The sequence below is a fragment of the Centruroides vittatus genome, unplaced genomic scaffold (assembly GCF_030686945.1).
Source record: "Centruroides vittatus isolate TY-2023 unplaced genomic scaffold, ASM3068694v2 contig_559, whole genome shotgun sequence".
Lineage (NCBI taxonomy): Eukaryota > Metazoa > Arthropoda > Arachnida > Scorpiones > Buthidae > Centruroides > Centruroides vittatus.
Window position 1 is genome coordinate 1,041,078 of NW_027122332.1, and position 13,502 is coordinate 1,054,579.

General features: G+C 29.4%; 1 protein-coding gene across 10 annotated transcripts in view; it reads left to right on the forward strand.

Moving 5' to 3' along the window:
• Window positions 1-13,502, forward strand: part of LOC136978874 (protein tweety-like) — a 142,489-nt gene that overhangs the window by 35,059 nt on the left and 93,928 nt on the right. For all 10 annotated transcript variants that reach the window (XM_067274697.1, XM_067274702.1, XM_067274698.1 and 7 more), the window contains exon 3: window positions 7,053-7,213. In XM_067274697.1, the coding sequence (XP_067130798.1) occupies window positions 7,053-7,213 (161 nt within the window). The remainder of the gene's footprint in view (window positions 1-7,052; window positions 7,214-13,502) is intronic.

The following is a 13,502-nucleotide window of genomic DNA, read 5'->3' on the forward strand; positions in this document are numbered from 1 at the left end:
GGTTTTGCTGTATAAAACAATAATAATATATTGAAAATTATTACTGTAATACAGAAAATTGTATGTTCTAGCCACACCGAAAAAATATTCGGTACCGTGCAATTCCGGTTTACACGGGTTTTGCTGTATAAAACAATAATAATATATTGAAAATTATTACTGTAATACAGAAAATTGTATGTTCTAGCCACACCGAAAAAATATTCGGTACCGTGCAATTCCGGTTTACACGGGTTTTGCTGTATAAAACAATAATAATATATTGAAAATTATTACTGTAATACAGAAAATTGTATGTTCTAGCCACACCGAAAAAATATTCGGTACCGTACAATTCCGGTTTACACGGGTTTTGCTGTATAAAACAATAATAATATTTTAATTAAATTATATATTGAAAATTATTACTGTAATACAGAAAATTATAAAGAGGAAAAAAATTGGCGAGGGAAGCATTTACAATTTCCATAAAATAACAGGGTATGGCATAAAGATCACGAAAGTCACGGATATATCGTGTTCACGAATGCCAAGGGAATATCACGAAATTCGGGATCAGATCACAATTTTTTTGAATTTTTCTTTTTCTTTTTTTTTCATAAAAAAATGCTTTTTGGAAAGTTCGTTTTTATACGTAAATACTTGTTTTAATAAAATGTTAATTAAGTCGAAGGAATATGGTCGTGTGTGAAACCTCGGTCGAATTCAGTTAAGGTATAAATGAAAGAAGATAAAGGTTCGAGGAAACTAAGGTGGGAATTTTTATCACAAGCAACGTTCCAAGTTTTTTAGACACAGTTATTGATCGGACGAATGGGGTGACGTTTTAATAAAGTGATCGCGTATAATGACTTCAGTTTCGAATAAAAACGATGTAACGTACTGTACACCTGGCTCCTGTTAAATCCCTATAAATTTCTATGATATTTTGGCTTAAATTATTTTTACATTTATAATAATAAATAAATTTTGTATAAAATTTATTAAATTTGATAATGGAAGATTTTTTTTCGAGGTACCACATTGCCTTCCTGAGAATACTCAATCCCAAATCGCGAAAGATTAGTTTGCCACTATAGTGTCAGCAGGGGCAACTGTTCTTAATTGGACCAGATGGCTCCACGCTAGTGTTATAACTCCTCCAGGAGGTTATAACCTTAGCGGCGAAGGAAAGAAAATTGTGATATTGTGTGAGAATTACAGATTTTTAAATTACTAGCGGTTTATCTTTTGTTTAATTGTTTTTAATGATCTCAGTTGAACCCCCACATGTGCTAAGGCCAAGATATCAAAACGATATTTCTAATAGGATCATTAAGATCTTGAGAAAATGCAATTGCAGTTGTGTACGTAAGTTTTCAAATTAATATACGAAAAGAATCGCAATTCTGATAAGTGGGTCCTTCCTACAAAAAATCCAGCAACCAGTTGCTTGACTTTCCCGGCAGTATTTGGTGGCACCATCTGTTATCGTATTTTCTAAAAATAACTTTTTGCAATTTTTATAATAATTAAAAATATAAAAGCTTAATTTTGAGAGTACGGATGGGTTTTGTTAAAAAAAAAAAAAAAAAATTGTAAATGCTAATAACGAGTTAAAATCGTCATTAAGTCTGACCCTACTGGATATTGATTTATGGAATTTAATAAAAGAAAGACGAATTTGATATATATATATATATATATATATATATATATCGCTTCAAGAAATATAAAAATATGGAAGAAAATAGAAATTCGGAGATAGGTAATTATATTTACAATCTTATTAGTAGAAATGTAAACAGCCTTTTAAGCGACAGTTTCGGATATTGCTTTCAATGGATTGATTGAATAAGGCAACTCAACACTTGGGCAATCTGCCAAGGGGCTCCCAGGAGAACTTTCTATGGGAAACTGGTTCCTATTTAAGGTGTTAGACTGGTAAAAATCCACGTGCCAGCCCGTTGGTCGTGCACGAACACGAAACCAACTACCATCAGTAGTTTTATTCACTCCATTCCCATCGCACGCTTCCAATGGAAGTTCGCATTAATCTAAAATCGTTTTTGTCATTTTTGAATCGTGATAAAATATTAAATATGAATAAAATAAATATAAAAATTGTACGTATGCAGGATTCGTTGCTAAACTTTTCATTTTATCACAAATTCATTTCGAAATATTGATAAAAATCTATGGCATAATATGGGTTTTTTGGATCTCCAGAGACTTAAGGAATAAAACTTAAATTAAAAAAAAATTCGTCTTAAACGATAAATCTAAAATTAGAATTGTAATGACTTTGTTATTTATAAATAAACGGTATTTAATTTTTAATTTTTTTTCATTCTGATTACATTCTTGGAGGATGATCTAAAAAGATCATCCTCCAAGAGTCCAAGAGCAAAACTTAGTTACGCCACTGGATAAAGTTATAAATTAAAATATAACTTTATCCAGTGGCGTAATATTAGTCTAAATTACGTATTAGTCAAGAAAATCAATATTCGAGTTAAATAAATAATGGATGCCATTCACATTACGTCGTTACCAGTATGGAAGAATGGGGGTTCGCCCTTTCTACATACAGACATACCTGAAACGATGTTCACATTTTCAAAAATATTAGCCAGAATTATTTCGATTTTATGTACTAATTTGACGACAGAACGGGCCATTTGCCAATGTAAGAAGGACGAAATGAAACGAAAAGTTTCATGTTCTTCCCTTGGCAAATAGCGCGAAAGGTATCGTATTTGCTAAAAGTTATTTGCCTCCGAGTAAAAGAAGTGAAAACGATTTTTTTTTCTTGCTTAAATTTGTATTTAATTGAAACATAAATGTATCTAATTCTTAACGTGTTTTCTAAAGTGGGAATCTAAACATAAATTATATAGAACGAATGACGTTATCACGTAACGATGATGAGAATGGCAATTTGTGTTTTTCGATTATAAAACGGTAATAATGAGTAACGACAGAAGCAGATATAATCGTAATTTAATAGCAAAAATACAATATAAAATAACAAATTTACGAAGAAAATGATTTTAAATTGAAAATTTATTAAAAGAATGAAGTCATTAAAAGGAAGACGTGGTAAAAATGACTCTGCTAAAGATGGAAATCGATAGGGTCTTTTGCAATTGTCCAAACTTCTACTTTAATAACGATTTAATAATGATATGTGAATTTGTACTGTACATCTGTATGTGGAGAGAAACTTGTGTGAACAACGTGAATATTCTTCGAAATTAGTCTACCATCAGAAACCATATGGAATTAATACATACAATTATAAATTAAAATATACACTTCAGTTACTTCAGTTTAAATAAATCTTAATGTATACAGATAATTTTCGTTTATATTTACGATTTTAGAACAAAATGCCATTGTTAGGCATTATAAATGCCTAAGCTGGAGGTGATCCATAAGGCAGCGGTGTAGTGAACATAACTGGCGCCCCCCTCCCCCTCCAGAAACACATATAGTTGGTCTTGGAGACCATTTTGGCGCCCCTCTGTGAGTGGTTCTCGGTGCATGATAGACTCCTTTGCACCCCCCTCTCTACACCACTGCCATAAGGGATACAGGAACGTAAACCCTCATCATTGACACCAAAAAAATTAAAATTTATTTGTTTGAACTTCAAAATATTTAAAAAAACATATATGATGGCATATATGGTTTATGGGACCATCTGCAACACAGTTGTCATGCACGTGTTAAGAGGTCCTTATTAATTATTCAAATATATTTAATTTTTGAGTTGGCCCTCCCTTGGGTAATTCTGGATTCATTACTGCACCTAACTGTAAATAGATTGCTATATCGCATAAAAGCATAAGGTAAGTGGTATTTGTGCGGGTCTAATCACCAGTTCTGATAAGAGAGATAGTGGATACAAATCTTTGATCTGAGCCTGAAGGGATACTTTAAGTGAGGATAATTTTTCCTCTGGCCAGATAATTTCTGTGGGCCCACTTCTAGACTGAAGCACTTGGAAGAGGACTCCTAGAAAAATAATAAATTATCACAATCTTTATAAATTTTATTTTGGTAAACTTTTAAATAAATGTCAATTTTCTCAAGTATGTCTCTGGCAGTCCTGTAAATCATTATTCAATAAATAAATTTAATAAAAATATTTAAATACATATAGATTATGTTGCCATTATTATAGATTTATTCATAAGTAGTTCTTAATTTGAGATTTTAGAAGAATTTTGCATGTAATTCCTGTTAAAATATTCAGTAAATTATAAAGACTGGCCAATTGCTTATGTAATTCTACACTTTTCTCACAAATTAAAATATTATATTCTATGTTTATTAAGTGGTATTGAATATTTAAAACATTTTATTGTAGTTTTCCTATCTCTGCCACTTGTACAGATTCTGCATCTTGTTATATTTATCTTTTCAAGCTTAGGATTTATATTCAGAAGCTTCGAAGGTAAATCCCACAGAATTCAAAATCAGTAAGTTGTAAAGCTTACTGATCCTGTGAAATAAATCCATTTCCAAGCTTATGGCTTAGCAGTTTCAATGTAAAGTAGCAGAGACAAGAAAAAAATGTGATAAAAACTGGTTTGAAGTTGAATATTTTTTTAAGAATATTGCTTCAGTTTTGATACCAACAAATGGTGTTCTTTTTTACAAGAATTTCTGGAATAGTGTGATTATCTTGTGATTATAAAGTTGCTCCACAGTGGGCCATGTCCATATAGCTTGTGACTTCATTATGTTGTTCCTGGAAACTCCTCCCGTTTCCCCACACCAAGGAGTGATTTAATGATTTCACTGTATATTTTAATTTTGTCATAGAACTTTGAAATGAAAATATATTTCAGAAGTTTATATAAACATTATGATTATATTAATTTTAATATTTCATTATTTGGAATAAACTATGCTGCTGGCATAAGTCATCTTTTTAAAAACAGTCTTTAAACATGCAACATACTTGTTAGGCATGCCAATATGTCTAAGTATTAATATTAAATAATAAATATAAATTTATGTAAAAGTATGAAAACATTTCTGAAGAAAATTTACCAATACTAAAATGCTTACTTTAGAAAGCTAAATCTTTAATTGCATAATAGTAATTGTTTTCATTCTGAACTAGGACAACCTCAGCTTACAATTTATATAAAATAAATCTAAATGTCATCGTTCTTATTAAAGAACAATGACATTTAGATTTATTTTATATTCAATTAAAAATTTGGCTTCCTGAAGTAAGCTTTTTAATATTGGTAATAATATGGTGCCAAGGATACATGAAGTAGTTGAATATAATTTAATTTCAGAATTAAGTGTTTTTTCCTCATCTTTTTGAATATGGTACCAAGTTCAAATATTATTATTTTATTTAAACTGTTTTCTTGGAGTGGAAATGTTTTAGGAAAGATAAGTACTTTTGGTTTAATCAGTGGCTCTCAAAATGGGTGTACCATTCCCTGTAGGTGATGAGTAAATCTAGGGGGCCAAAAAGAAGAAAGTGGGCAGCAGAGGGGCACTGGAGGCAGGGTACTGAATGGTAACTATAAACATGGATTGGGGTCACTGACAACCATTTTCTTTCCATCAATAAAACGGGTAAGAAAAAATATTGTGTTTAATGGTTTCCAGATGTGGAGAACAATGTAGGATAAGTGTGAGGTTCAAAGAAAAGTTTTTCTAAGAATATTTCCAAGTCTTTCTCACACAAGGGAAAATGAATTGGGGACATTGAGTATAAATTTATGGAACCAAGGAGTGGTGGCTTGAAAAAATTTGGGAATCACTGGGTTAAATAATTGCGTTTTCAGAAATTTACAAGAGAAATGATGGCCCTATCTTGATGTCTAATAATAGTATAAAATTACTTGAGATTCCTGTAACATTTTTGATCTGAGAAAAGCAGTTTGAATTAATTCTAAACAATTGTATTTTTCATTTAATTTTAATCTTTGTTTCATATAAAACTTGAATACTTTTATCGTTCATAATGGAACAGAAAATAACATTAAATATCTAATTTCAGCTAAAAAGAACGCTCAAAATAAAGTAATTGTTGCAGTAAATATAAAATTTTTATTATAAATACATTTTATGCATTCTAAAAATATTTTAAAATTCATAAAGTGGAAAATATAATGACCTGAAAATTATGGAGCGATGATGCCTAGAATAAGTTCTATTTAAGTGTATGAATAAAAAATGATTACATTAAAGATAATGGAAAGTAAGTCAGCATTTGCTTGGTGAATATTCAGAAAGCTGGATGAAAAATGAGGCATTATGGATATACAGTACATAAAATATCTCATAATCAGCCCAAGCAATCAGATGTTACTCAAATAAATTAATTTTATTGATCCTCAGCAAAAATAATTACAGTGTGTTTTTACATTATATATTACAATTGAGTGCAATTATATTAAATTGCATTAATGATTGCAAATATTACCTAGAATATCTTATTTAACATAAGTATTTTAATAATAATAAATCATTAATATTAGTGTTTATTTTAGATTTTACAATAATGAGGAATTGAAAAAAAATATCATTTTTGCTATTGAATTTTTCAACTTTTCATTATTTTAAAAAGAATATTTTAAATATATGATTTCTGCTGACTTAAATTATATTATATTTTATTATTGAAAAGTTAATAAAGTATTTACAAGATAACATTTATCGTAATGTAATTTCAAACTCGTTAAGAATGAAAACTTTTTAATATTAAGCTTTTTTTTTATTTCAAAGTATATGTATCATTAATGAGGATGAAGTAGCCATTATGTTTACTCACCTGAATCATTCAATTCACATTTAACAGTAGGTGACAGGTGTGAGCCCAATTAATGGGTCGTGTTCAGCTGTGAACAATTGAAAGTGGAAACTGTCAAATTGTCCATAGCCGAAGATGATTCATTAACTGGGTCAAAAACGTTAGAATTATTTAAACTTCACTCAATGTTAAGGGTGTATTAATTAATTCAGCTATGTAACAGTTTGTATATCATAAAGTTTACATACCAGTTTATTTATTTTATTTTATTCATATTTTTCAGGCATTAGGCATATTAATTGCCATACCCGGATTTTGGTTGATCTTGACTCTCCTAGCGTTTCTTATATTTTTTTTATGTCGCTGTTGTGATGGAAGTCTTAATAAAAAGAAGAAACTCACACCTTTGAAATGGACTTTAGCTATTTTTGCTCTGCTCTGTTGGTAAGAGGATTTATTGAGAATTTATTGAATTGTATAAAATATGACATTTAAATAATTCTAAGTTTAATTTGAACGAAACTTTACTTTCTTAAAGCTTCTAAAATAATTAATAAATATCCACTCTTCGGTTCTTGAACTTTCAAGATTTACATTTCTCATCTTCAAGGGCAGAAATATTAAATTTCAGTAAAACAAAAATTTCATCTTAAATATATTTTAAAGAATAAAAGAATAAAATTTGAAAATAATGTCTTCAATGAAGCATTTTTTTCTGAAATGATTTAAACTTTAATGAATTGTTTTATACTTCTATCTTTGAAGATGAATTGCAAAATTTGATAATTTTAAAGTGAATATTTAGTTATTTTCTAGAAATTCCAATTAAACAATTTTGTTAATTAAACGTTTTGTTACTGGTTTTGTTGTGGATTTTAAAGAATTAAAAGCTATTGGCTTTTTTTTCAGTAACATATCATACAAGGAGCAGTTGTTGATATAGGTTTTATTAGAGGAAATACATTTCGGGTCTTAATGACCCCTCTTCAGCCTTTATACTTTACAAAAGGACTGAAGAGAGGTCATTAAGACCCGAAATGTATTTCCTTTAATAAAACCTACATTAACAACTGCTGCTTGTATGATATGTCATTGGAACAAAAAAAAAAAAAAAAAAGCCAATGGCTTTTAATTCTTTAAAATTTTATTAATTATATGTAAAATTATATAATTTATTTAATGTTAATTTGGAGTTACTTTTTGAAAATAAGTTACTAATTTTGGGTTTGATTATAAAAAGATTGGAAGTTAAATAAAAAAATGTATTTATGTAATAAATTTATAATTTTTATATAGTTTATTTTAAAAAATAATTAGCTGAATAATGATTCTGAAGAATGTTTCAAACTAAAGATAAATAAAATTTTTAAAAATGTTACATTCAATTATTTAAACTTAAGAAATAAAATGAAAAATATTTTTTAAAAAGTAGAAATTTTAATGCATGATAAATTATAAAATAAGCTTTTAGATAGTCAAATATAAAACTGTTAAGAATAAGAGATTAAAAATAACAATAATCACATTTTAAAAGCAATTTTTTAAAATTTTTTGGCCAATGAGAATTCAGGAAAAAATTTTGTATGATTTAATTCATAAGTACCATATTTTCTGGCGTATAAGACTATTTTTTAACCCAGGAAAATCTTCTCAAAAGTTGGGGGTCGTCTTATACGCTGGGTGTCGTCTTATAGGGCGAGTATATCCCAAATTCTGTATTTTAACTGTAAAAGTCAAGGGTCGTCTTATACGCCAGAAAAGACGGTACCTAAATTTTCACTTTGAATTATAATGTTAAATTAATTAATTTATTCTTCATTTTTAATAAAAATTAAATCTTCTACTGCATCAATAGTATATTTTTTCTGATTTCAAGAAAGTTTTAGTTCTTTCATTTGGCTGTTTGCATTTTTATCAAAATAGATATAGCAAAACCCTTATTAAATCATATTCTGTTATAGCTATTATGATAGTTTCCTATTTGTTTGATGTATGAGAATTCTTATACATAATTATATTTAGTTTATTTAAATTTATTTGCTTATCTATTTTCATATACTTTAATTTTATCAAATACAGTAGAGTTTCTGTAATTCAGCATAGACTGGCAGGTGTTAGATTACTGAATTTTGAATAAAATAAATAGAACTACAATATATATGTTACTGGCAAAACCCGATTTTACGCCAAACTAGTTTTGCCTAGGCCAAACTAGTTTGGAGTAAGCGTGTCAGGTCAAACTAATTTAGAATCATTATTCAAGTATATTAATGGTTAAAATAAAATTAAAAGACAATCAATTAGATGAACAATATTTATTCAAACATAGTTTACTTGATTATAAAAAAAACGGAGTTAATGTTACCCTAGGTATCAAAGATGGCGGCTCGTCTCCGATTCCAGCAATCAGAAGACAGGGAACAGTGGGGACGTGCGTTCTAACCTAACCTAACCTATTCTAATAAATTACCATAATTATTAGCAACCAAATTATTAGAATAGGTTAGGTTAGGTTAGAACGCATGTCCTCACTGTTCCCTGTCTTCTGATTGCTGGAATCGGAGATGAGCCGCCTTCTTTGATACCTAGGGTAACATTAACCAAAATCGGTATTGATTAGAAGTGACACAACACTTGTACAAAATACAAAACTATAAAATAAAAATAAGCTAATCAGTACTTACCAGTTTGTATTTTTTTTTTAAATTAAGCCATGCACTTTTAAAGGTAATTAACTTTCGAAAATATTTTCAAAAATTCAAACGAAATAATAAAAATAACTTTTAAAATCAAACTAAAATTAAAAATAAACTTTTTTGTGTTTTATGATGAACTTAAATTAAGCATTAATATATTTAACCATTAATATACTTGAATAATAATTCTAAACTATTTTGGCCTGACACGCTTATGCCAAACTAGTTTGGCGTAAAATAGGGTTTTGCCGGTAACATATACAAGAACAAATCGCTTTGTTTATTAATACAAAAATTTAGCAAAACTAATCACACAGTATAAAATACTGTAGAAACTATGAAAAAGAATATATATAAACTACAAAATTTAACTTTAAAACTATAATAAACTATAATAAAGAACTATAATAAACTATAACACTATAATAACTATAATAAAGAACTACAAAATCTCATGTGGGTTGCCATGTGGAGTGTTGGATTACTGGACCTGTCGGACTTGCTAGTGACAGACTATAGAGACTCTACTGTATATATATATCAAAAAAAAGTATTAATATCAAAAAATACTTACAAAACTAATCAAAAATCAGAAGAACATTTTTATTTTGGTTTCAGTTTTAGAATCTTTAAACAAGAGAATTAAAGAATACTTTTATCTGTAATGTTTAATGATTATTTTCAAATATTGCACTGGACACCAATATTATTTTTCTTTGTGATAAACCAGTTTTAGTTATGGAATTGCACAATTATTTATCTCTTACTTTTATAACAGATATACATATAAATCTTAAGCCAGTGGTCTCCAACCATTTTTTGAGAAGGGCCTTGTGAACTGTTAACAAGTCAGGGGAGCCAAGTTTGAAAGATTCAGTACAGTTAAAGATTAAGGCTTTCTTTTATTTCTGAATGACAATGGACATAAATCAATGTGAAATTTGCGACTGCTTTTTTGAAAGACTGTCATGAAAATTGGAGACAAATTTTGTGGCAACCAACTTTAAAAATCTTCTATAGATATTCTTTGAACACTGATATTTGATATTTTGATTTCATATATATTATTTTTGAAAGTGTTTGTTTGCTAAATGACATAGAAGCAAAAATAGAAACTATTCCACCAAGCATTCTTCTTAAAATCCTTTTCTGGTAGAGATTTGTAAAGATTTAACAAACTTCCTCTTTAAATAGGCTTTATAAAAATCATTTGCAGCAACATATATTGATTCTAGTTGAATTTTTAAAAATTTAAATGCTTTGAACTGTTCAAATGTTGATCGTAAAACTGTTATGCATGCCAGATAAATATGCTATGGGGGCCATATTTGGTCCTCAGGTTGTAGGTTAGCGATCCATCTTAAGCAAACATCTTGAACTCATTAATATGCATGACACTTGCATCATAGATTGCACTTGGGTTTGATTATTAGATTGATTAATTTCTCAATATGGTATAGTAAAATCATTCTATTTAAATTTATATGTGTTATTTTCTATTCGAATGTTCATGTTCGATATAAAAATCTCTTATTCGCCTGAAGATGATGGAAATACATTCGTTGAAAGCGCTCGTGAAGAAAAACATTTGGCAATGCCGCACACAGTGAGTTTTACTTCTTATGATTAATTTCTCTTTCTTGTATACAAGTTAATTTATAAATTTTACTTAAGTACTATTTATCACTCTCATGTACTTTATATTTTTGGTTATTTATTTTTGCATATAATTCTCTTGATTTTTTTATTACACTATATTATATGCTACATATTTTTGAAGTGGAACGTTAGCAAAGCCTCTTCTATATGGTTTATTGAGTTTGAACTGAGTTTATTCTCAAAATTTGGACAATTTTGATTAAACTCTGATGAGATGAAGAAATTAAAAATATAATAAAAATTGGGGATCCTTGATTTTGTTTTTAAGATACAGGGTTGCTAGCATGAGTGCACACAACTTTTTAAATTCTTTTTTATGCCAGCAGCAACATCACTGTGCAGTAGCAGCAAATGATCATTGTAGATGGTCTCTGAAGCAATATTATTAACTTGTTAGCACTTTGACTTATTTATTTGTTTGTGTTCAGGCAGTAAATGAACTGTGCTTAGTTTATACGTAGTTTTGTATTCAGAAATGCATTTCTTGCTCCAAATATCCAATGTTATTATTATTAAGTGTTTTATTTTATTAAGTTTTTTCTATATATGATCTGCATGCATGAAGAATATGGTTTGAAGTGAAACTGAAAACATTTCATAATAAATATTTTTGATTTTCAGAAGCAAGAAGTTTTGTTTTTTTCATTTATTACTATAGCCACATTTCCTACACTTCCACGAATACAAGTAAAAATATAGGGTGTTTCAAAAAGAATCATCTGATTTAAAAAAATCATAACTATTCAGTTTTTAATCCATTTTGATTGAATGATGTACTGCTAGAAAGAGGAAATTTTCAAGTTTTATGCAGTTGCCAATTGGCAGAACTGCATGCTTCGTTTACCTGTTACTTCTGTATTTTCAAGATGGTTACTGGACAACAGAAATCGTTTTGTATTCTATGTTTTGCAAAGTGTGGGTCTGTAACAACTGTTCTACGTGATTTTTGTTGACAATATGGCATTGAACCACCTACTGCCCAGAGCATTAGTCGACAGTATGAACAATTCCAAGACATGAGTTGTCCATGTAAACGGCAATCCACTGGTCATCTCTGTGAGTCAGACAAAGATGTGATTGTGTTTGTGATTTTTTTTCTTGTGGGGTTTATAAAACATTCCATTTATGTACCTCCTCTTCCAGCTACAGTGGTCAAACTGTGAAACCACATAAGAGCAGTAGTGGCAGCAGTGGATCCTATCATGCTCACAAAAGTTTGGGATGAATTTCATTACTGTTTGGAAGATATGCCATCCAGAGGGGGGCATATAGAGCAACTATGATTTAGTATGTAAAAAAAAAACTTGAAGATTAGCCCCATAATATAAAATTAATCTTAAGTGTATATATTTATTACTTTTTATAATATAAACATTTTAAATTGGATGATTCTTTTTGAAACACCCTGTATAAATTTAAATAATTTTTCATAATATTTTTGATAAAGCTATTTGGCTTTGGACTAAAGGAAAATTCAAATTGTAATATGGTTCAAGTAGAATAATTTTATAACTTTTACAGTCTTTATGCCTTGAGTATGACATCATTCAGTTGTGATAAACTGAATATAATTGTATATCTTCCATTCCAAACCTAATAACCGGTGCAAACAATTATATTTCTGGCTAACGTTTTCGGTTCCTCCACTGAGACCTTCCTCAAGCCTATATTACTTCCTACACGATCTTTTTCCAAAACGATTTTCGAACAATTGAACCTTTAAAATTTTCTGTTATGCACGTGCTTCCCGATTAAATCGAAAAAAAAAAAAATCGAACAATTCTGATTCAAAGCGTTGAAAAACTTCCGTAAATCTTCCAAATCCTAACACTTTAATCGTATAACCAATCGTATGCAAATTAAGACCGCTCCATCCTTCCTCTAAAAGTATCTTGCCATCCCTTTTTTTACGATGCCATATACATTCTTTTTCTAACATTTTATCACTTCCACCAAACTGCCCCTCTCTTACTTCGTTAAACTTCCCGTTCATTTATTCCGTGTCGTCTTTTTGCAACAGGGCCTGCCAAGCCATCGATAACCTTATTTCATCTTTTGCATTTATTGGCAGTGACGACTGGAACGCTTTACAAATTTCTATCTGTTCTAACCATCTAATATGCTCCGTATGCGTGGTGGTGGCCAGTAATTTTGCAGCTTTAAAGTCCGGAATGATTTTCGGATCCGATGCATAAACCGTCAAGGAGGTGGTATTTCTCCCATTCTCAACGTCCTTCTGGTGTTCCCTTATTTGAACTTCCATAGCCCTTTTTGTGAATCTGATGTATACCAATTCTCTATTACATCGATTATCGGCTAATGGAATAGCGTATACCCCCGGAAGTTTGTCCTTATCTGGTCTATCCTTGTCATTCCTT